Consider the following 20,690-nt stretch of genomic DNA (forward strand, 5'->3'; position numbering starts at 1 on the left):
GTGCCGTCCCTGTCAGCAAAACGGCTGGCAGACTGTCTTCATTTCCATGGTGAAGGATGCAAGGCCAGCGTGGCAGTCGTGAGAGCTATCGACTGGGATCCGTCAAAGCTATCCCTGTAGGAAAGCTGGTGCTGCCTGCTTTTCCTGGTCGGCAGCCATTCTGAGCTTGTGTCTTTGACTATGAAAATGGCGACACATAAGCAACGCGGGTGTGTTTTTGGTCATCTATCTTTTTTGTTTTTCACTTTTATCTATGACTCAAACACTGTCTCTTATGCTGCCGTTCTCTTCCTGTATCTGCCTCTGTCTTTCTGTCTCTCCCTCTTACTGTCTCTATTTCCCATAAGACACAGCCTCCTCAGTCTGGTCAGACGGGTCAAGCTGGCTGAAGGGAATCAGACAGTTGTTGATCCAATTAGAGATCCCCTCGAGCAGCATCAGAGCATAGCAGAATTCCAATATAGTGCCGTCCTCTTTTTCCGTTTCTGTGTTCTCTTTAAACGGTAAAACGCCGAGATCCGTCCAGAGACTTTGCAAAGATGCTTAGCTCATGTTACTGCAAGCAGAGAACCTGAAGGAACCTCGAACCAAAGTTGTCACTGAGAAGTCGAAAGCTTCCTTTCACCAAAGCTTTTCAGACTGACATATTTTGGTACAAGTAGCTGAACAGTTCCCTCTGTTTGCCCTCTTTAGCACTTTGGACACTGTGAGAGCAAAGCAAGGCGAGCCCAGTTTGACTCCAAACCCTTGTGAGAGGCCTCTTTTGTAACTGTCTCGATGGTGAAAAGCTGGTTGTTTCGCTGAGGAAAACCTTTCACCCAACCCCTCCGCAACTCGGGGAACATTCCTGAATTGATTTCGCCATTCAGTCCAAACAGATGTACAGTCCGATTCAGAGCAGCAAATGAACGTACGACGACGTGCTAAAAACTGATGTGTTGTAGTACAGATTTGCATTCATGGAACAAGGTGTTTTTCAGCTGCTTTGCAAGAGCAAGCAAGCTCTCTCTGTCTACAGATACCAAAGAGTGACGGAGCTGCTCTTGTTTGCAGCCAAAGGGTTGATTCTGACCAGATGCCGGCCCATAAGAAATAACTGTAACAGCAATAATTACTTATGCGCACAACATTAATAAGTGAAACTTGCAACAAGCTTCAGTTTAAATTGCTGTTGTAATTGCACTGTCTTGTACAGAAGTACATCTGCATACACTTATTGGTTCATTTTGCTGTGTGGTAATGTGTCTATTGATGAGCAGAAAGCCGTGACTATCTCTGCAGAGCCAAATGCACAGCGAGGAGTGTGATTGAACCGGGGCTGTGATCAAATGAGGCTAGCGGCACAAGGAATCTCGCTCTCACTAAATTGTCTGGTGCCGTTTCTCCTTTGTGTGCGCACGTGTGCGTTTTGTCATGGCGTGCGTGCTCCAAAGCAGGCGTGCGTGTGCGTACATCTGCAGTCACCCCTTGTTAACGTGTTTACCAGTTCCTACGGCAACCCACATAAAAAAACAATTAGGGGTTCCCATGGAGCACCTTGTTAGCAGCAGTTGTTGACCTCTGACCAAAAGTACTTCATGTCTTTTTCCCATGATTTAGGATCATTAAAGGGTAGCAAATTGCTTCATAGCTGCTTTTTTATATATTTTTTTAAGTAGCCCCCCTGCAACGCAGAATCTGGAGCCAGTGTTTTGTTCTCGGAGCCTGTGACCTAAAGACGCAACATCAGCAAGCTAGTATGTACAGTCAGTGGCCTAGTTTATTCTGAGCTCCGCCAGTGATGACGGTGTGTGGTGAGAGGTCTGAGAAGGGTTTTTAGGCTGGCAGGAGCTTGTGTTGTGTGTGTGTGTGGGTATTTCTGACTCTAAGGGCAGAAGGAAGGTGTGTGTGTGTGTGTGTGTGTGTGTGTCAGGGCTACAGAGGGGTGAGTGTGTTCACAGGGTGGGTGGGGTGGCGTGAGGCTGTTGATCTTGGGCTTGAGTCTTAAACAAATTGGCTAGTTCGCTGTGGGAACTGGGGATGTAGTCACAGGGGGAACGTCAGCGTGCTCTGTGTCAGATTCTCCAAATTTCTCCAATAGCTAATTATCTCCCAGAGTGCCAGAGGAGAGGTTTGGAAGAGCTTTTGTTGTTTTTCTTCTGTAGCGTCTCCTTCTCTTTCACTTTCCCTTCCCGGCTGCATTCTCCTGGGCTGACTCTGAAAAAACTTTGGTCCCATAGCAGACCCTAAAGGCACGTAAACACTCTCAAGTTTAGTTTTTTTTTTCTGTGTCTTGTTTGCATGTGTTTGGCCTCGTAGTATCCCTTCAGCCACATAAACACACACTCACACAGACAGTTTGGTAGCTCCTTTTTTCTCATTTGCATCTCAGACTGTAACTAACATATAATTATCTCCGATATCCGGCAGCAGTTACCGGATTGATGTGAGGAAATTAAATGAATGAAGAAGTCACCTAGTTAGCTCATTTAGTGCCAAAGTCGTCATCTGGAAAACTCCCTTGTCAGGAGTTCACTCCACTTGAGGTTGCTTCATTGCTGTCACTGTCTTGTCAATCCTGACAGCATCTCTTTCTCCTCCTGTCTTGTAATGCTGCGTTATTATCAAGGCCCGAGAACCCCCCCAACATCTGGGAGCTGAGATTGAAGCATCAACAATTCTCTCGCTGGGTGTCATCTGTGGCACGGCGTGATGAAAGGTCCCGTTGCTCGGCCTCCTGCAGACAGCGCCGTCATTGGCCTGTGTCGTCACAGAGCGGCCGTGTCACGAGCTGCCAGGCCTGTAATGTGAACGCGATGACAGGAGAGCCGTCAGGTCCCTCTTAAGCCACCAGGTGCAGGGCAGCAGCGCTTCAGTGTTTGGACAAGCCTGCTGGCTGGCTGCGTACTGCACTATAGCTGAACTGTACAACTCTCCCAGGGAGCGAGTGTTTGATCCCGCTATGGGTTCACACTGTACTCCCCGGTCAGCCGTTTCCCTTATCTCATCCGCTGACGTCCTTTTTTTAGTTTCTTGTTTGTTGCTCCCGTGTTTCTACTACTTCATACAGCTGTCTCCCTCCAGCTCTCTCATCTCCTCGGTCTGCTTCTTCAGAGATTTGGATCTCGCTGACTGAAAAGGGGACGAACGCTGGAAAGACCCCCAGATCTCCAGCCAACAGAGCCACCCATTTCTCATGCTTTTTTTTTCTTCTTTCCTCGAGACTGTTTGTCTTCAGATTTTTTTCTCTCTCTCTCTCTCTCTACACTCTCTCATCAGGAGAGTCCTCCACCTGAATCGTTTTTGTCTTTTTCGGTGCTCACCTGCAGCCCGAGCGTGAGAAAGTGCCCTTTGAGAAGTTATCTTTACTCCACCGTAGGTCATCACAACACTTTCATCGACCTTTTATTGGTGATTATGCATACAAAAGGCTGTTGATACAGAGATAGCTCAGATGAGGTCACACCGTAGAGGGCTTTTTTTTCATGTTTTAATTGGTTTAATAACGGTTATTTCATGTCACACTTTGCTGCTGTTGCTGCTGCTGATTCCAGACACTTTCCAGCTCTGAAGTGAGGCCATGTGTCAGTACTCTGTAACTTTTGTCAGAGATGGTTAGACTGCCCCAAGTGTTTGCACCAAGAACAGCACATTTATTATCTATAGCCTTTGCTCAACAACACAACCCAGTGAGATGCTTACATTGATGGTTGCTAAGTGGAAAAAGACATAAAATTTCAAATAAAAGAGGAGATGGCTGTAATAGTAAAACACGAAGGGATTGTGCGTCAGGAACGGGAACGCCTTCTAGAAATAAGCTTTGGCTGACAGAGCGGCCCTGCATTACCATCTCAGAGGTATTTACAAGAGCGATTACTGTGATTATTATTTCAACAATACCCTGCAATGCTCTTTCATGGGCTGCCAGCCTGGGCGAGGATGGGGAGGGCTTGCCAACATCGGCGGTCTGGGAATTTGTCTAGGAGCTCCATAGGACGGCGGAGAGGAGGCAGGGAGGGGGATGTGGTGGTGGAAGAGGAGAAAAGAGACGCAGTTCAAAAGGGCTTCTGTCTTTCTGAAGGGTCACACGATGCAGGCCCTCCTAACATGATTTTGTCCTTTCTCTCCCTCTCTGCAGCTCCCACGGAGCCTTTGCTGTGCAAATTTGCCGACGGAGGGCAAAAGAAACGCCAAAGCCAGAGCAAGTACCCTCAGAACGGGAGGCCGTGGCACAGAGAAGGCGAGGTAAGATGCTACAGCGCTGCAGATGAATGCAGGTCCAGTTTACTCGCTCACCCATGACTGGAAAACATCTTCCACAGGCTGCTGACTCAGTGCAGCACCAATGAGTGTTGTAGTGTAAATCTCAGCTCACACCACATCTCTAGAATTTTTTTTTTTAATAATTCTGCATTTCCTCATGAAATGACACTCCTCACAGCCCGCCATTTCTAGGTTTGCTCACGAAGCTCACACATTTAAGGTGCCAGATATAAATTAACTAAATCACATGACATAAATTATGTAGCATAAAAAACAGCATGAAAACTCTCTATTAGTTTTATTCACGTAAAGTAATTTTTGAGCAGTTGTCAGCTTAGAGCCATGTTTCCCTAATATTTGGTAGGCATTTTAAAATATAACATTAGAAAAAGGAAAAGGAAAAACTTAATAACTTTGTTCACATTTTTATGCGTCTGTATAAAGTAAAATCTCATATTTATGTCATGTAACAACCGCTATGTCTCCATCACCACTGAGCAAATAAGCCACCAGAATTAACCATTAAACTTCACATATTTAGATTTATTTTTATGCTGCTTATAATAACCTGTATTTTGTTTTACCTCATCAAGAAGATTTACCAAAATCCACGTATAAAAAAGAACAACAATGAAGAATAATAAACCATAAAAAGAACAGTTAATAGACAAGAAATGCATTGTCTTTACAAAAGCTGCTTCTCAGATGAGCTGGCATAATAGCACCTTTAGCTTTTGCATTTAAACTAACTGTAATAATTTTCACTGCAGCAGCATTTCTTTGTCATCCAGCTTTGTACTTCAGTGATTGGTTTTTTTTAGATAATCACAAATTAAGGAAAAAAAAAAACACTGCTTGCTGACATGAATACAGCAACTATTTGACAAGAACTATGAGACGAAATTCGAACAAATTATGTCCGTTAACTCAGTTAAACTCTTTCCATTCCAGCACGATGACGTTGTGAACAAGGCGTTTACCTCTGAGGTAATTTTATTTCTAAGAACAGACCCCACCCTGTTCACAAGGCCCTGAGAGACGTCGGCTACAACATCTGGCGTTATGTAAACCGTTACTGCCTGACATTTGTATTTACTCTAAGGTATAGAGCTGCTGAAAAAAAAACCCAAAACAACAGAAAAATGCCCCAGATATCGATCAAACAGCCACTGGATGTATATGAGCTGTCATGTAAATTGCATCTCAAGCCAAATGCCTCACTGAACACGTATATTTCCGCCATACATCACAATGCCGGGAAACCTGAAATTGGATGCAGCGTGGTAACATGGGGAAACAAGGTTAGAGTCTCTTCATGGGCTACCAGACGGCTATACTGGGAAGGACGCGCAGAGGAGACGGGTGGAGGAGGGCTTCAGACCAGACTGTATAGAAGAGGGAAGAATACACGCCAACAACACACACACACACACACACACACACACATTCACAGAGGCTGACAGTTGTGCTGAAACGGCAACGTAGTGGAAACCAGGAGACGTGGAATGTTTGTCCTTCAGAAAACACACCTTCCTTCTGCGTGTGTGTGTGTTTAGAAGGAGGAGGTGGAGTACTACATTAACTCTGTGTGTGTGTCTGTCCGTCACATGTTCAGCAGCCCTAACACACATGAACCAGTGAGGTGTGTTTAACCTAAATCACATTGCTACATCCCCTCACAGGCCTGCACACTGACAGGGTCGGCTCAGTTGACTTAAGGTACAGCAAGATGACTGAATGTATGAGTGAAGGAGCCAAAATAAGGAAACACCCCTTTAAATATATTTATATTTATTTATATTCTATGTCTCAGATACAGCACAAACAGCATAGTTAACCTAAACTTTGCATGTTAAAATATGTTTACTACAAATATGCTTGTACCTTGTCGCAGTGCTGTTAAAACATGTTGTTAACTTTTTCTTAAAGGTGCTATTGCAGGAAAAATTCCCCACAAATATCCGGAGTGGTGAACAGTTTGCAGATATTGTGTATTCAGTATACAATGCAGCAGGCACACTTACTGTGGAATCAGACAGAATCTGATTAATTTGCATGATGCAAGTGAAAGCAAAGGAGTTTATGTGAGGCAAAACTGCACAATATATGAGTGTAGTTTCAGTATAGTGATGTGCAACAGTCATGTCACAGGAAGTGCAATGTGAATTAACGCAAATTAACTTAAACACGCCATGCTTCAGCTTTATTTGGTTCCCATCTTCGAGACTAATCTATTCCGATTTTAGGATCAATGGATGCACCATTACAGTTTGTTGTCATGCACGCTCCACATGCACAGCAAACTGACAGAGAAACACTAAAAAAATAGATCTAGTTGCAGAAAACAAACACGATGTCAGCTATATGTAAATATCACAGCTGCAGAAAGAGATGACATCGACTAAACGCAGCGTCTTCCAGTTGTTGCCGCTACAAGATGCAACGCAATTAATTTGTTTGACCATTTAAATCAGCACCGCGAGTCTTTGTATGAAGAGCCGGATGTGAATGGCATCCAGAGCAAAAGTAAAATGTTTTGCAGTTTTTGTTTCTATTAAGTATTAGAATCATGTGAAGAATTCAAACATCTAATAACCGCAAAAGCTGCCAGGAAGCAAAACCAGAGAGAAAGGCTGCAAAAAATTACTGACTGACTGAAGACAAATAACTTAGCTAAAATGTAATGAACTATTTTGATACAGCATCCTTAAATCCAGAGTGTGAACTACACAGGAGGTCTGGTTCCTCTTAACAGACCGTGAGCTCCCCTGGAAATATGGTTTGGGAATTTTTGGAGAGTTGCTAAAATATGGACAATATGTTGACTGTTTGTTTTTGCCACATGTTTCTATTTTTCTGCATTTTTCTGTTTATGTCATCGTAGCTGATGTGTACAACAAGGCTAGCATTGGTGTAAAATTCAACATGTCAGTTTATCACTGATTCACATTCGTAAAACACCGACATGCATGTTCTTCCTGCTCTCATCGCAGTGTCACAATAGAATCCTTTTTTTTCTTTTTGCATATTTTCTGTATGCACAGCAGGCAGCAGCAGCTTCTTTTCATCTCTTCTCTCGCTGTTAATATGTCAGTTCTTTTGTATATCGCAAAAACAGACTACATCAGAAAATCAGAGGATATAGGTAGATTCTAATGAATGGTATCTATTCATGTAGCTAATACCACATAGCATGTATTTGTACATGGATGTAGGTCTGTATTTTGTCTTTCATCATTGTTTAAGTAGATTTTCTGCAAACGTCATCTTTTAAAATGGTATTGGTTAATGAAGTAAAACAATATGGCAAAATAGTTAAGCAACAGTTCAGGCTGACGTTAGCTTTCCAGGGTAATTGAGCTTTAATAATGTCGGATTTGCTTTATAGAACCGAAAACACCGGACAGGACTAACTGTACTGAACCTGGATATTGGTTAAACGTGCCTCATGGCATCAGGACTGAGAGTCTGACCTTTAACTGCCTGAGTTCATGCAGTTTGTGTGAATGTTGCTCAGCCTGAGTCAGTGTGCTGGTATTCATTTATTTGGATGTGTGTGAAGTTAAGTGTTGTTGCTTAGCTGTCATTGAGAGATCCTTTCTAAGATTCTGGGGATTTTTTTAGCTTCTAAATTCCACAGGGCAATGTTTGTCTACAGAGATTCATTTTAGCATGAAGTTGAAATTCAGGCTGAGGGTGGAGCTGAGGCTGAAGAATATCCATCCATCCTCTATACACCGCTTTATCCTCACTAGGGTCGTGGGGGGTGCTGGAGCCTATCCCAGCTGACTCGGGTGAAGGCAGGGGACACCCTGGACAGGTCACCAGTCTGTCACAGGGCTACATATACAGACACATAATCACACTCACATTCACACCTACGGGCAATTTAGAGTAACCAATTAACCTCAGCATGTTTTTGGACTGTGGGAGGAAGCCGGAGTACCCGGAGAAAACCCACGCATGCACAGGGAGAACATGCAAACTCCATGCAGAAAGATCCATTCGGATCGGGGATCTTCTTGCTGCCAGGCGAAAGTGCTAACCACTAGGCCACTGTGCAGCCCAGCTGAATATGCTTCTTCTTATTGTTTTCAAACTGACTCTCAGATTTGAAATGATTTATTTACAAGAAAAAAAAAGATTTTGGCAGTAAGTTATCTTGTATTGTCTCTGAGCTCTGAGTGTTAGAATCTTAGGTGTCCATCTTATCCAAGTTAAAACCAGCTGAAGAGGAAATAAAGAGCTGCAGAGTGAGGTGGTTTAAGGTGAGATTTAGTGCTTGGGGAACATTGTCAGGAGAGTTAAAGAACTCTTTTACTGATGGTTTTAACACACAGTCTGATCTTGTCCAGATATTGACATCTGAATGGAAGCTTTCGCATTCACATCTGGTATATATAAGCTGTTTTATTCTATACTTTTGCCTCCAGTGTCATCAGATCTCAATATAAAAACGTAGTAGGTAGAGTTCAGGTCATGGAAAGTGATATTGCTGTGTGGGCTCAGAGTTAGGTGACCCTTTTTCTTTTCTTTATTTCTTAAGATTGCACTTCATCTGTACAGATTGCGTTCACACCTGGCACACATCTGGCCTCGGTGCAGATCAGATCACCTCCAGATACGATTCCTGCATGAATTTACGCTTAGAAAGTCGATACAAAGGCCCGTGTGTGTGTTTGTGTGTGTTGCACCCATTGATCAACCGAGGGCAGTGGAGATGGGAGATAGGCATCATATGTTAGTCTGTTTATCAGAGCTGAGGCCATTCCTCACCTCGCTCTCTGTGGCAGGCAGATGAAGGGGAGCAGCAGCCCACACCATCCATTACTCCCTCGCCTCTCTCTCTCTCTCTCTCTCTCTCTCGTCAGTATATCTCACTCTGCTGGTATCTTTTGCTTTCCTTCACTCTTTCCTCCTCTCTCTTGTCTTTAAGTGCTCTCTCTCTCTCTCCCTCTCCTCCTCACAGTCTCTTCCACTTTGTCTCTCTCTCTGTCTCTTCCTCTCCTGCGTTTGAAGTCTTCCCAGATCTCAGAGCAACATATGGAGAGAGAAAGAGCAAGTGACTCACTGAGACTAAGGGAGAGAGCGAGAGAGGAGAACACATTGCATGATCAGTCAGGAGTTACAAGGGGTTGCGTGCTGCAGGGTGGCTGCTGGTGGAGGATTGAGAAATATAAGACAGATTTTCTTGTAAACTACCCAAAGTGTGAGTCTAGAAAGTGCTGTCTGTCGCTGTCTCATGCTGACAAACATATTAGTCACTGCGGGTTTTTGGTTTTTTTTTTTATTCCTTCTTTCCCTCCGCCACGCACACATTCAAGCAGCGCCGTGGGTGCTCGTTTCTTTTCTCTTTCTCCTCTCTTTCTTTTTCTGTCCTTTCCCTCCCTCTCTTTTCACTTCCTCAGTCTCTTTCAGCAACACACACTCCTACACGCACAAAAAAAAACTTTCAAAGTCACACTTTTCAAGCACCTACTCTAGGGGAATGAGTGTAGATGAAAAAAACATCCGGCTTTCCACTCTGTGTGAAAGCCTGACAGATGTCCGTGCGTGTGTGTGTGTGTGTGTGTGTTTGTGTGTGGTCACAAGGCAGAAGAAAAAATAGAGAGCAAATCTGAAGGCGAAAACACAAGGCGTGGGTCAGTGTGTGTCCCTGTGTGTTTGTGTGGCACAGAGATGACAGCAGCTCTTGTGTATGATTTTTCCTGTATAAGAGCAGAACAGCAGGTGTCCTCACACTCGCTAATGTCGGCTGCCCTCACCCTTTTTACGAACTGTGCTAAACCCAATTATGCATTTCCACACATATCCTCGCACTTTCTGTAGAGGAAGCTGCCTTATCGCCGTATAAAATGCATTTACATTTGCACTAAGACTACATTAGTAGGACAAAATTCATTTTATAAACCTAACAGCAAAGCGGAAAAGATATTAATGCAAAATAATTCTTCACAACTTGCTGAACTTGAATTAATGCTTGAGTGTAAAAAGGAGCTCCACATCTTTTACATACATTTGGATATAGCTGTCACTGCCACATTATGCTATAGTAGAATATTTTTACACTTAAAAATTCAGAGTCTCCTTCAGTAAAACGTCTGTTCAATCATTGTGTATGTATATTTTTTTTTACATTAGCTGAGAAAACATGCCAAATGAATATAAATAGCTCTTCCACCTTTGGTAGTCAGGTCTGTTTGTGGCAGCTTCCATCAAGACAAAGCTTTGTTCACAGGCTCTGTACAGTATTAAAGTCAAGGGGTTTTTTTTTCTTCTCCCAGTCTTGGATCAAGCTCAGACACATACACAGTCTGCCTGTGTCTTTTCCTCCCCCCCCCCCTCAGTGTGACAGAGCCAAAAGCCGGCTGCATCGGTAATCAGTCACTGGCTATGCGGGGTCCTCGGTCAGGAGCTTCTCTGCTGTGGAATTCATCAGCACATGGAACCAAGGGCAGCACTTAGGGGAGTTATCAGCCTCACCAGACAGCTGGCCATGTCTGCCACCGCTATTAGCATGCTTGTGAACACACACTCGGGCACACAAACACGCTGACAGGCATGCAGCGAGACTCCTCTTGATCTCGCATTTTGTGTAAAGAGAGCGTATGTAAATGCATAAACGGAGACCTCTGCGCATATGGATTCACCACAGAAACATTCACATTCACTGGAGGAAGATACACAAAGTAGGAAATAATTTAATGCCACAGTATGTTCTTCGGGCTTTCACGGCTTTACGTAAAATGTCGCAGAGGGTCTTTTGGAAGCAGTCGTGCAAATGCTGAACCGCACGCACCTACGTCCACACATGCAGCTAGCGGCTTGTTCGTTCGGTGGAGATTCTCTGTTTTTGCTCGCTCTCGAGGGTTTGGTCCAGGCTCACTGATCCCCCTGCTCCTCTGATCCACTGTTCCCTTAACTGTAGCTCAGTGCAGGTAGCCCTCTGGAGGAACAAGGGCAAAAGAGGTACAGAGGGACGGGAGGGGGGTAGATTAAGAGATGAGGAGAGTGAGGGATGAGAGGAGGAAAGGTAAGGAGAGAGAGGAGAACACAAGATTCTGAAGAAGGAGAGGAGGAGGGAGGGTAAGCAAAGTGAGGGAAAGGAAGGGCAAGAAAAGAGTGTGTGTGTAGTGTGTGTGTGTGTAGTGTGTGCATGTGTGTATGCTGATGAAATCTGCCATCCTCAGCAGCCTCCCGTTAAAAGAAATCGGATTAGCTCTCCTCCGGGAGAGAACCTTCAGGAATGCAGATGAAGGATTGCGGCGCACAGGTTTCTCTCCTGGACTCTAAGAGGGCCTCATGCACGCACACACACATGCACACACGCGCACACACACACACACACACACCATCAGCAGACAAGGAACTCAGTTTTCCGCTCACTCCTTTTCTCTCCAAAGGGCATTTCTTCATTTCCTCTCATTCATAAAAACATGATTGTACGTGATTGAAATAGAAAAAAAGAGTCGTCTTCAATACTAATTCACTTTGTCCTATTGACTAAGCCTTCTCCCACTTTGGCTTTGTCACTTGTCAGTTTTTCCAATTTGAAATGAGTTGATTTAGATTTGATTTAATTTATTTTGAACAAAAAAGAATCAGGGTCCAAATCGCATTATTCCCCCAAGTACAATAAAAGTACAGCAAATTATCCTGGCGACATTGGTGCAGGAAAACATCGACAGCTCTGCCAGCGACATGCGTAACGCACCGGCTCGGGGCAAACAACTGGAATGGTAATAAAGTTAGCACAAGTGGCTGGTAGTGTGCAGAATTTCTGATTTTGTCCTCAGTTCTTGGTCCTGTGTGCGCCTGATAATAAGACCTAACAGAAGAAGTATTTTTGGAATCGCATTTGTCTTCTTTCTTGCCAGGAATTAAAGAAGAACAAAAGTTTTGCTACACTTGTATACGCACATGTATATCCTGCAACAACTCTGAATTTTCTGTGATGGAATCATTGAAAAACATGCATCTTTGTCACAAAAAAAATAAAACAATCATGCATTGTGGTTCTTTCATTGAAATGTTGTATGTCTTCTGAAAATATGACAAAATCTGCTGGTTCAAAACATACAATCAGCAATGCTAATATTCAGTGAAATGGTCTTTTTCACCACAAATAGCTCAAATATTGTCCCAAACAAATGCAATGTAAGAAAAAAAAGTTGTTCAATGAGCGACTTTGTTATCTGTCATGTCTTCCTGGTTGTCGCATTTCCTTTTGCTGTGTTCTTTTCAATGTTATTTGGTTGATTTCACTTAATGGAAGTATTAATTTGTGCTTAATCCTGTTTTTTTTCCTGCTTTTCTCTTTCAGACTGGCATGGCGTTAACATATGATCCTGCTGCAATGCAGAATGGGTAAGAGCTTGATAGTCAATCTATCCCTGGCACCATCTAATACACTCACCTCTTGGCTCATAGGACCGTAGTCAATATCACTGTCATACATAAAGATTAATGTAGTGTCTGCACTTTGTTACTGTTTGATTAAGGAAATCTATGTGGACTACAATTATCGGTTTTCATTGGTGGGGTCGGGCGAGAAACGGCAAAGAGGCGCTGAGTGGGCTTGTGCGAGTGTTTGGGTCCTCCTATGTGTGTGTGTGTGTGTTTTGTGTCTTTATGTCATGACTTAATGGTGCTGTGGAAATAAACGACCCGGCAACGTGTTTTATTTTCCCCCAAAGTACTGAAACAGGAAGCAGAGCGCCGAGGCTCCCTCTATCTCCCTCTGGCCTCAGTCATCCACAGGAAGCTCCTCATTCCCACTTCCTAAACCGCCGATCCCCCAGAGACTCTGAGTCAGTCTGGAAAAAAAAAAAAAAACTGGATGAATAGCATCACTCTTTTTACACACGTGTCAAAGCTTGCTTTGCTGCAAATCTGCCAAATTAAAATCCCAAAAGATGCTCGTGTTAAACAACAAACCTGCGGAGTACAAATGCAGTTAAAGATGAAAATGAAAGTGTAAAAAAAAAGAAATGGCACCTTTTATTTCTCACACTGCGCTTACAGGTACATCAACATTCAAGTGCAAATTGGATTAGTGAATTTAAAACATAATTATGATGCAAATTAGCCTTATCTAATGCATGTATATGTATGCTGTTGTAGGACTGAATTTACATCTCCTCATTTGCATGAATATTTGAATAAATTTAACCGTATTATTCCATAGGAGATCAAAAAAGAGAAACATTTTTCCGTCTATATTAAGATGGAATCCAAACCGGAAAAGACAGAGCATTGTGTGATATTAAAGCATCCAAGCCTCGGATTTAATTCCACATTGTTTGGACTCAAATATTGTATATGTAAAAAATGTTTTTATTTATAACTGCAACTATTGTATTTACCTGCATAATCAGTTAAAGCCAAGTAATCTCAGAGCACTGCACAAAGTGAGTCCCTAAATATTATATTATTGAGAGAAATTGAAAAACCCAGCCGTCATATGTAGAAAATGATCAATGCTGCAACATTTCCCATTGTCATAAATGGAGAATGCATGTTTCACAAAGTTGCTGAACAATAGCAATCAAGTGCTGTTTTTCCACCACATACGGATATATTTCATGTTTTGTAGACTATGCATGAGTAAAAACACGAACCTTCTGAACTCCAAAATCTATTAGAGGTTGTTAGGTTCCCATTTCTGAGATCCTTGAAACTGTAAAAACTTTTAAAAATCTCCAATTTTCAACTTTCTGGTGTTTCTTGAATGCATCATGTGTCAATCACTTTATTCCACTATTTCTTGTTTTTTAATTTATTACAAAATAAAATACTTGCTCTAACCAGAATCAGTAAAAAACAAAAACAGCCTCTGGTCCTCAGCACAACCACGACGTCATTAGTGACTCGGCTTCAGTCAGCGGTGACGTAACAAACATTTTTATACAGGAGGCAGGTATGACGGCAAACTAAAAATGGAAGTAGTGAAAGATCTCATGCATGTCGAGTCTCCTTTTCGCTTCAGTGTCGGTAACACATCTGGTCCCTTGGAAAAATGTTCTAAACGGTAATAATTTTTTTTTTCAATTTTTGTAAACTTTGTTTTTTAATTGAACTTAGATTTTTTTTTTCATGATTTACGGCACGATAACATTGTCATGTTGCACAGAAGACGTTTTTAAATTCTTTCTACTTCTCGTCATTGTTGTGCTGTTTCCATGGAGATGCAGGATTATTTTTTGCACTAAAAATGAGCCCACATTGAGCAAAATTTTGCTGAGAATGTTTGGGGTTCAGAGGGTTGATTTGTATGCAAAAAATGACAAGAAATCTACAGTATTTTATCCTACAGAATCATTTTACTCTCAAATGTGCTCAGTTTGACTCGATTATGAACAATATGCAGTAAATGACAGTGCAAATTGATGCCCAACAGTGTTTTTGAGCTGGGTCAATAAATGATTGCAGGACTTTTTGTATCATAGTTGATATTTTTGCTGTTTTTGGACCTAAAATGAACATGGCCAACTATAACCAAACACCACATGGCATTTTTACACAAAGATTCTTCTAAATATTACATATAAAACTCAGTAAAATTGAAATTGAGAGGTTATTTATAAAGATATTGTAGTAAACCTGTTGACTACTTTACATTAAATAACTCAGAAAGTCTGAGTCTTCCAGTCTTTTCTTCAGGAGGAAATGACATCATGTGGAGCAGGTCATGTGATCTGGAATTAACACACTTCCTTGAGAGGTGTTTTTGTGATGGGTAACTTAGTGGAAAGAGATTTCTCAGACACTAATACAATTTGTTGTTTTCTATCTAAAATTATATATATTACCAAAAATAAATATCTGTCATGATTATCTCAACTTAATAAAAAGAACACAATCAAAACAATTTTGAATCATCTCATTTTACTATTGTTTAGCTCATTAGAAGGTGGTTGTTATTTTTCATGTCATTTTTTAGTTAATAAGTGATTGTTTCCATAAAAAAATAATGATGGAATTTGTAAAGACATGATCATAATGAACATAAAAACATTATTTTTTTTGAATTTTAATAAAAAAGTATGCAAGATATGGACTTCAAAAGTCCCTCAGTTGGACATTGACCCAGCTGTTAATGTGGATCAGGGGTCTTCAGGACACCGAACAGAGCATGATGGATGCAAGAAACAACACATGGCGTCAGTACTGAATGTTGAAATTGAATGCAATGACATCAAGCGTAGTTACATAACTCGTCTCGTAACCTCAGTCAGCTCAGGTGGCGGAGACTGCATGACGTTTCACTCAACCTTTCAGCTGGTATCAGTGACATTCGGTTGCTCTAAACCTCCAACAATGAGATAAAGCAGCGTGGCCGACCACCTCCCTTCTCCACAGCTTAAGTCAAACCACGGCTGCTTGAAATGCATTGAGTTTCCCCCGAGCTCAGCCTGCAAGCATGTTACTTAAGTCAGCAGCCAGCACAGCACAGTGTAGCCGAAATACTAAAATCTATGTGTGGGGAAAAAAAATACAGAACCTCCTACTGTATATGATGACAAGGCTTAAGGTGGCATGTTGCTTTTCAGTTCACAACGCTTTAAGACGCTTCGTAAAACTTTAATGTGCCACTTGAAATACAGTATATGGTGAGGTGTTTTTTAGAACAAGATAAAGCATAATTCCACAGTGTTTTGTGTGTGTGTGTGTGTGTGTGTGTGTGTGTGTGTGTGTGTGTGTGTGTGTGTGTGTGTGTGTGTGTGTGTGTGTGTGTGTGTGTGTGTGCGTGTGTGTGTGTGTGTGCTTAGTTTGCAGCTGGGTTTTATTTCCTGCACACAAGGATTTTTTTGTTTGTTTGTGTGTATACAGGTGTGTCCAAAAGTCTGAGATCACCTTGAAAATCTTTCATATTTTCATGTAAAATTGAAAAACAATGAAAAAGTTTGAAGATTTGAAAAACTTAAGCAACACAAGTTTTGTCATGTAAAATGAAAATGAAAGCTTCTGCACTGTTTGTAGTTCCGCTATCAAATTTGAGCGCATTTGTGATATCTCTGGTGTCTCTGATCTCTTTGGTATCTCTTCCGCTGAGGCAGATGACACTGAGGTGGATTTTTTTCCACTCGTCTTCATGCTCATCTGTTATGAACATGTGCATCAAATTTTCAGCAGAACATTGCTCACTAAGCATTACTGTGACAGTGGGAAACATTCTATCAGAGCTAAGTGAAAGTGTCAGAAGTCAGATTGTTCTTCTGAGCAAAGAGGGGGTTTCTCAGTGTCAGATCATTGTATTCTGGAAACTGGATAAGTTGTGTCCATAGCATGATAAAGAAAAGACCAAAAGTAGCCACAGTATCTTAGTGAGAGGCCGAAGAGCAACTTAGTTACAGATACAGATTCTGCTAAATGGAGAATACAAGACTCTAATCGGAAAAGTTACAGTGAAATAAAAACTGATACACTGTAACAGAAGATGAGCAGCTGCCACTAAACCACTTCTCGAGACGAGAAAACAATGTTGTCCACGTTTGGAGTGGGCTGACACATACCAGCATTTTACTATGGATGATGTGGGAAAAGGTTCTGTTTACTGATGGACCCAGTTTAGACATTTGGCAGTAAAAGAAGTGTGTGTGTGAGGAGAGGGAATCATACCGCAGACTGCCAAACCCACAGAGAACGTCTCTGGGTGTTTGGAGCTCTGTAGTCTGACACCTGCACTAAATCGACTGCACACTGACCGAGGAGAAGTAGCACTTCATTCTTCAGAGACGTGTTCTACCCTCTGGTTTGCATCTCTGTGCAGAAGGATTTGTGCTGCAGCAGAATAATGAGCCCAAACACACCTCAAAGCTTTCCCAGAGGACAAAGGAGTGCTGAATGTCGTGCACTTTCCCCCACAGTCGCCTGACTTCAACCTTACTGAGATTTATTAAGGTGCACTGCTGGAGTCATTGTCAGATCATGCTGAAAGATCGTGGGTTTTGAACAAACATATGGAGTTCATGTGTTCATAAAGCAAAACAAATATTCAAATATTATGAAATTCATATGCATTTTTCAAAGATTATATATTTTTCCTGGAATTGTTCAGTTGACGTTAACATTTGTAAAGAAAAATTCAATTTTAAATTCAAATTGAAGGCAAAATCCAAGCATCTCCATTAGTGTTCTCAGACTTCAGGACTGCGCTCTACATTTGTGTATCTGTCTGTTAACTCTGCATATTTATATGATGCTCTGTGCTGTGTCATCTCTGCTCTCTGTTCTTCAATCCTGTTTTTGACTTTTCCACTTTTGTCTCTCCTCCCTTCCCCTCTTCTCTCCCTCCTCAGGTTCTACTCCTCGCCTTATAGCATCGCCACCAACCGCATGATCGCACAGACCTCCATCACGCCCTTCATCGCTGCTTCCCCCGTTTCCACATATCAGGTGGGCCATAATGCATTGCATTATGGGTAGATTGCTGTGTGTGTGTAACAGGGGGGATGGAAGAGAGAGGGTGGGCTGCAGAACAGCATGAGGTTCTCTCTTCTTCTCTCGTTGTCTCTTGGCTGCTCCAGCTGTGCTGGATGACATCTGTTTCGTAGGCGGCAAACACAACAGGCATCAGAAAACAAGCAACAAAAAAGGAGGGATTTTAAAAAAGGCTGACAGGGTAGAAAAAAGAAACTCGGCCATCAAAAAATGAAAGTGTCGAGGAAAAACTAACAGTTTCCTCCCTCCCAGTTTCCTGACCTCTTTTGTGCTCTCTCAGCTGCAAATTCTTTTTTTTCGTTTTATTTTATTTTTACCAACTTCAACACAATTCCCTTCCTTTTCCAGAGTGAATTTCCACATTCCTCACGGCTCTGATCTGTGCAGTAATGCAACAGAACAGAACAGGAACGTAAAAATTGGTTCTGTGATATGTCGGGAGCGTTAACCATTTTCTGTCACTGCACATTTCACGCAACAGCCTTTGTGGAGTCTAAACATCAAGAGGCAGCGACACTGTGGCCTCTCGCTCCCACACTGTCGTTTAACATCGGCCGTGCTTGGTATGCAGAGACGCAGAGGCGAGGATGGCGGGTAAGAGAAAGGAGATGAAGGATAGGTGGGAAAATAGACGAGACAGATGGAGAGAAAGACAACCAGGGAGAGGAGGAAGGATGGTTCAGGTGGCGTTGATGGCGATGGCTCGGGTGGGTGGGCAGAGGAGGGGTGTTGCTGAAGGTTGCTGTGCCCGTCTTTGAGGCACGCTTGATTAAAACTCTGGTCCAGTACCTGCGGTGGAGGGGCAGGGGGGAGAAAAGTGGGCCAGGGCGCGTCTCTAATCCCCTCTCGGAAGGCTTCCCAAATTGATTTATCAAAAACAATGGCCAGGCTTTTGAGGAATATTAATCCTCACAGTTTCAATATCGGGCAGCTCTGCCGCCGCTTCCTGTAATATTGCCCTTCAGCCAGTCACGGCGGGAAGGTGAGTCCTTCATCTTCCGCTCAAGTACAAAGAGACACAGCAAAAAGAAAGAGAGAAGACAAGCCAGGCAGCCATATATGCCAGACAAAAGGAAATCACTTCCTTTCATGATGGAAAGGATTGCTTTTGTAATGAAAATCTCAAGGTGCATAGAAATGACTGCATGCCATTCCGTCTTTTATGTTTATGTTGAGCTGGTATTTTGTGAGCTGCAGTTTTGATAGGATTGATTTATCAAATCTGCAAATGACCCATACCAACAGCAGTGTTCTGGCATTCTTTTAAAGCCTGGCTCCAGCGGGCTTGAATGATGATTGGCTTTGTTTCCTGGAAAAACAGCTTTGATGATCCACATGAGAGGAGCCAGCCCGGGCCAGATCACTACCAAGATTTGAGCTGGTGCCGCCAGCCAGCCGTGGCCTGGTTTACATCACCGACTCCGCACACTGGCTCGCTGGCTGACTAAATATGTGGCTGGATGGCTGGTTGGAAGTGCGACTGGCTCGCTAACTAGCTAACTGGCTGACTGTTCGGCGTTACGTGTGACTAGTGCGGACGAGTGGCCAACTGGCTGACTGCACAGCTGAACGACTGACTGACCGGCTTTTTGGCTTATTGGCTTAAACTGTAACACAAGCTGTGAAGTTCAGCCAGAGGTTGGGAGCTTCTTAAGTCGAGTACATTTTATCATTCGCTTCCACTGAACCTAATGTGTGATATATGCAAGTTAAAATAAAGAAACACTTTATCAGAGCGGATTCTTTTGGATCCTTTGAGGGAAGTCGAGTCCTCATAAGCATTCAGTTCTCTTTGTGCTTCGTGCTGCACTTTCTTACGTTACTGATAGCTGATCTGCCTGTGGCTTTCTGCCTCATTTCTATTATTCTGGTGTTTGGCTTGAAAGTTTTTGATGCCGTTTCTCAAGCAAGCCTGGAGGAAGTACAGTCCCCCTCATGCCTCACACTGTTAATATTGTAACTTCGCTTTGCCAATAGACTGCATGATAGCGACAGTCTTACGAGTTTGTTGCACATCACACTGTGTGAGATGGGTTTAATAAAAGTCTTCTCAAGGATGTTACGTAATGCAACGAATGTCTGCCGTATCCTAGAGACAAAACAGGTGCGTGCAGAGACGCCGTTAAATTGCGTCATTCATCTGCTCTCGTGTGCTGAAAATCTGATAAAAAAACATCAGAGTGCTGGATAATGACACGACAATGAGATTTATAAACTTTTTAGGAAGAGGGGAAAAAAGGTAACACAAAAGGCACGTTTAGCAAAATAATTCTGTTCATCTGTAGAAGCTCGCCGGTGTGTTTTGCATTATGGGATTGTTTAAATGTTTGATCTTTTCTTTGGTTGCTGCTGAAGCTTTAAACTGTCCCACATTAGAGTCTAAGTCCTCTGAACCCCAAGAGGTTTCTGGGAATTTTGATTCACTGTGGAATCATTTTTCACCGCAAGCTAAAGTCCTGCACCTCTTTGGAAACAGCACAGCTGTGACTAGAAGCAGAGAGAACGCAAAAATGTCTTCTCTGCAGTGTGACGCAGTTAAAGTGTCACGAAAAGTTAAATTTATTATCCAGATAATTCATTTTGCTGAAATTGGAAAAGACGTGGTGCTACCAATTTTGGAGCATTTTTAATTTGTTTCCGTCTCGTCTCCTGCCTGCTCTGTGTAAACACAGCCTGCAGTTCAATCAAAAAGTCCCTGAGTTTTTGTCGCATCATATTTGGCTCCATCTCAATTGTACCGAGAGCTCAGAATTATTTGTTTTTACAAAATCTTGGCGCTGCAAAGGATTTATTTTTGGTGAATTTTTAAATAAAACATGTTGCCGAAGGACAGAAAGCTAAAAATAAATCCAATGAATGTTTTTGTTTTTACAGTTTCTGGCTCTGATAAATGGTTTGGGGATTATTTTATAGTTAATATCTCTTTTTCAAATCTGTCAGAGTTTTGTCCTTCAGAGGATTGAGGATTGAGATTTTGCTGAATTTCTCTCACAGTTTTCTTGTCC

General features: G+C 42.4%; 1 protein-coding gene across 7 annotated transcripts in view; it reads left to right on the top strand.

Annotated features, from left to right (window-relative positions):
• The window catches only part of rbms3 (RNA binding motif, single stranded interacting protein), a 314,380-nt gene that overhangs the window by 255,879 nt on the left and 37,811 nt on the right, over positions 1 to 20,690 (top strand). For all 7 annotated transcript variants that reach the window (XM_051955312.1, XM_051955307.1, XM_022198395.2 and 4 more), the window contains 3 exons: positions 4,118 to 4,224; positions 12,566 to 12,609; positions 17,544 to 17,640. In XM_051955312.1, coding sequence (XP_051811272.1) covers positions 4,118 to 4,224; positions 12,566 to 12,609; positions 17,544 to 17,640 — 248 coding nt within the window. The remainder of the gene's footprint in view (positions 1 to 4,117; positions 4,225 to 12,565; positions 12,610 to 17,543; positions 17,641 to 20,690) is intronic.

This window comes from Acanthochromis polyacanthus, chromosome 11 (assembly GCF_021347895.1).
Source record: "Acanthochromis polyacanthus isolate Apoly-LR-REF ecotype Palm Island chromosome 11, KAUST_Apoly_ChrSc, whole genome shotgun sequence".
Lineage (NCBI taxonomy): Eukaryota > Metazoa > Chordata > Actinopteri > Pomacentridae > Acanthochromis > Acanthochromis polyacanthus.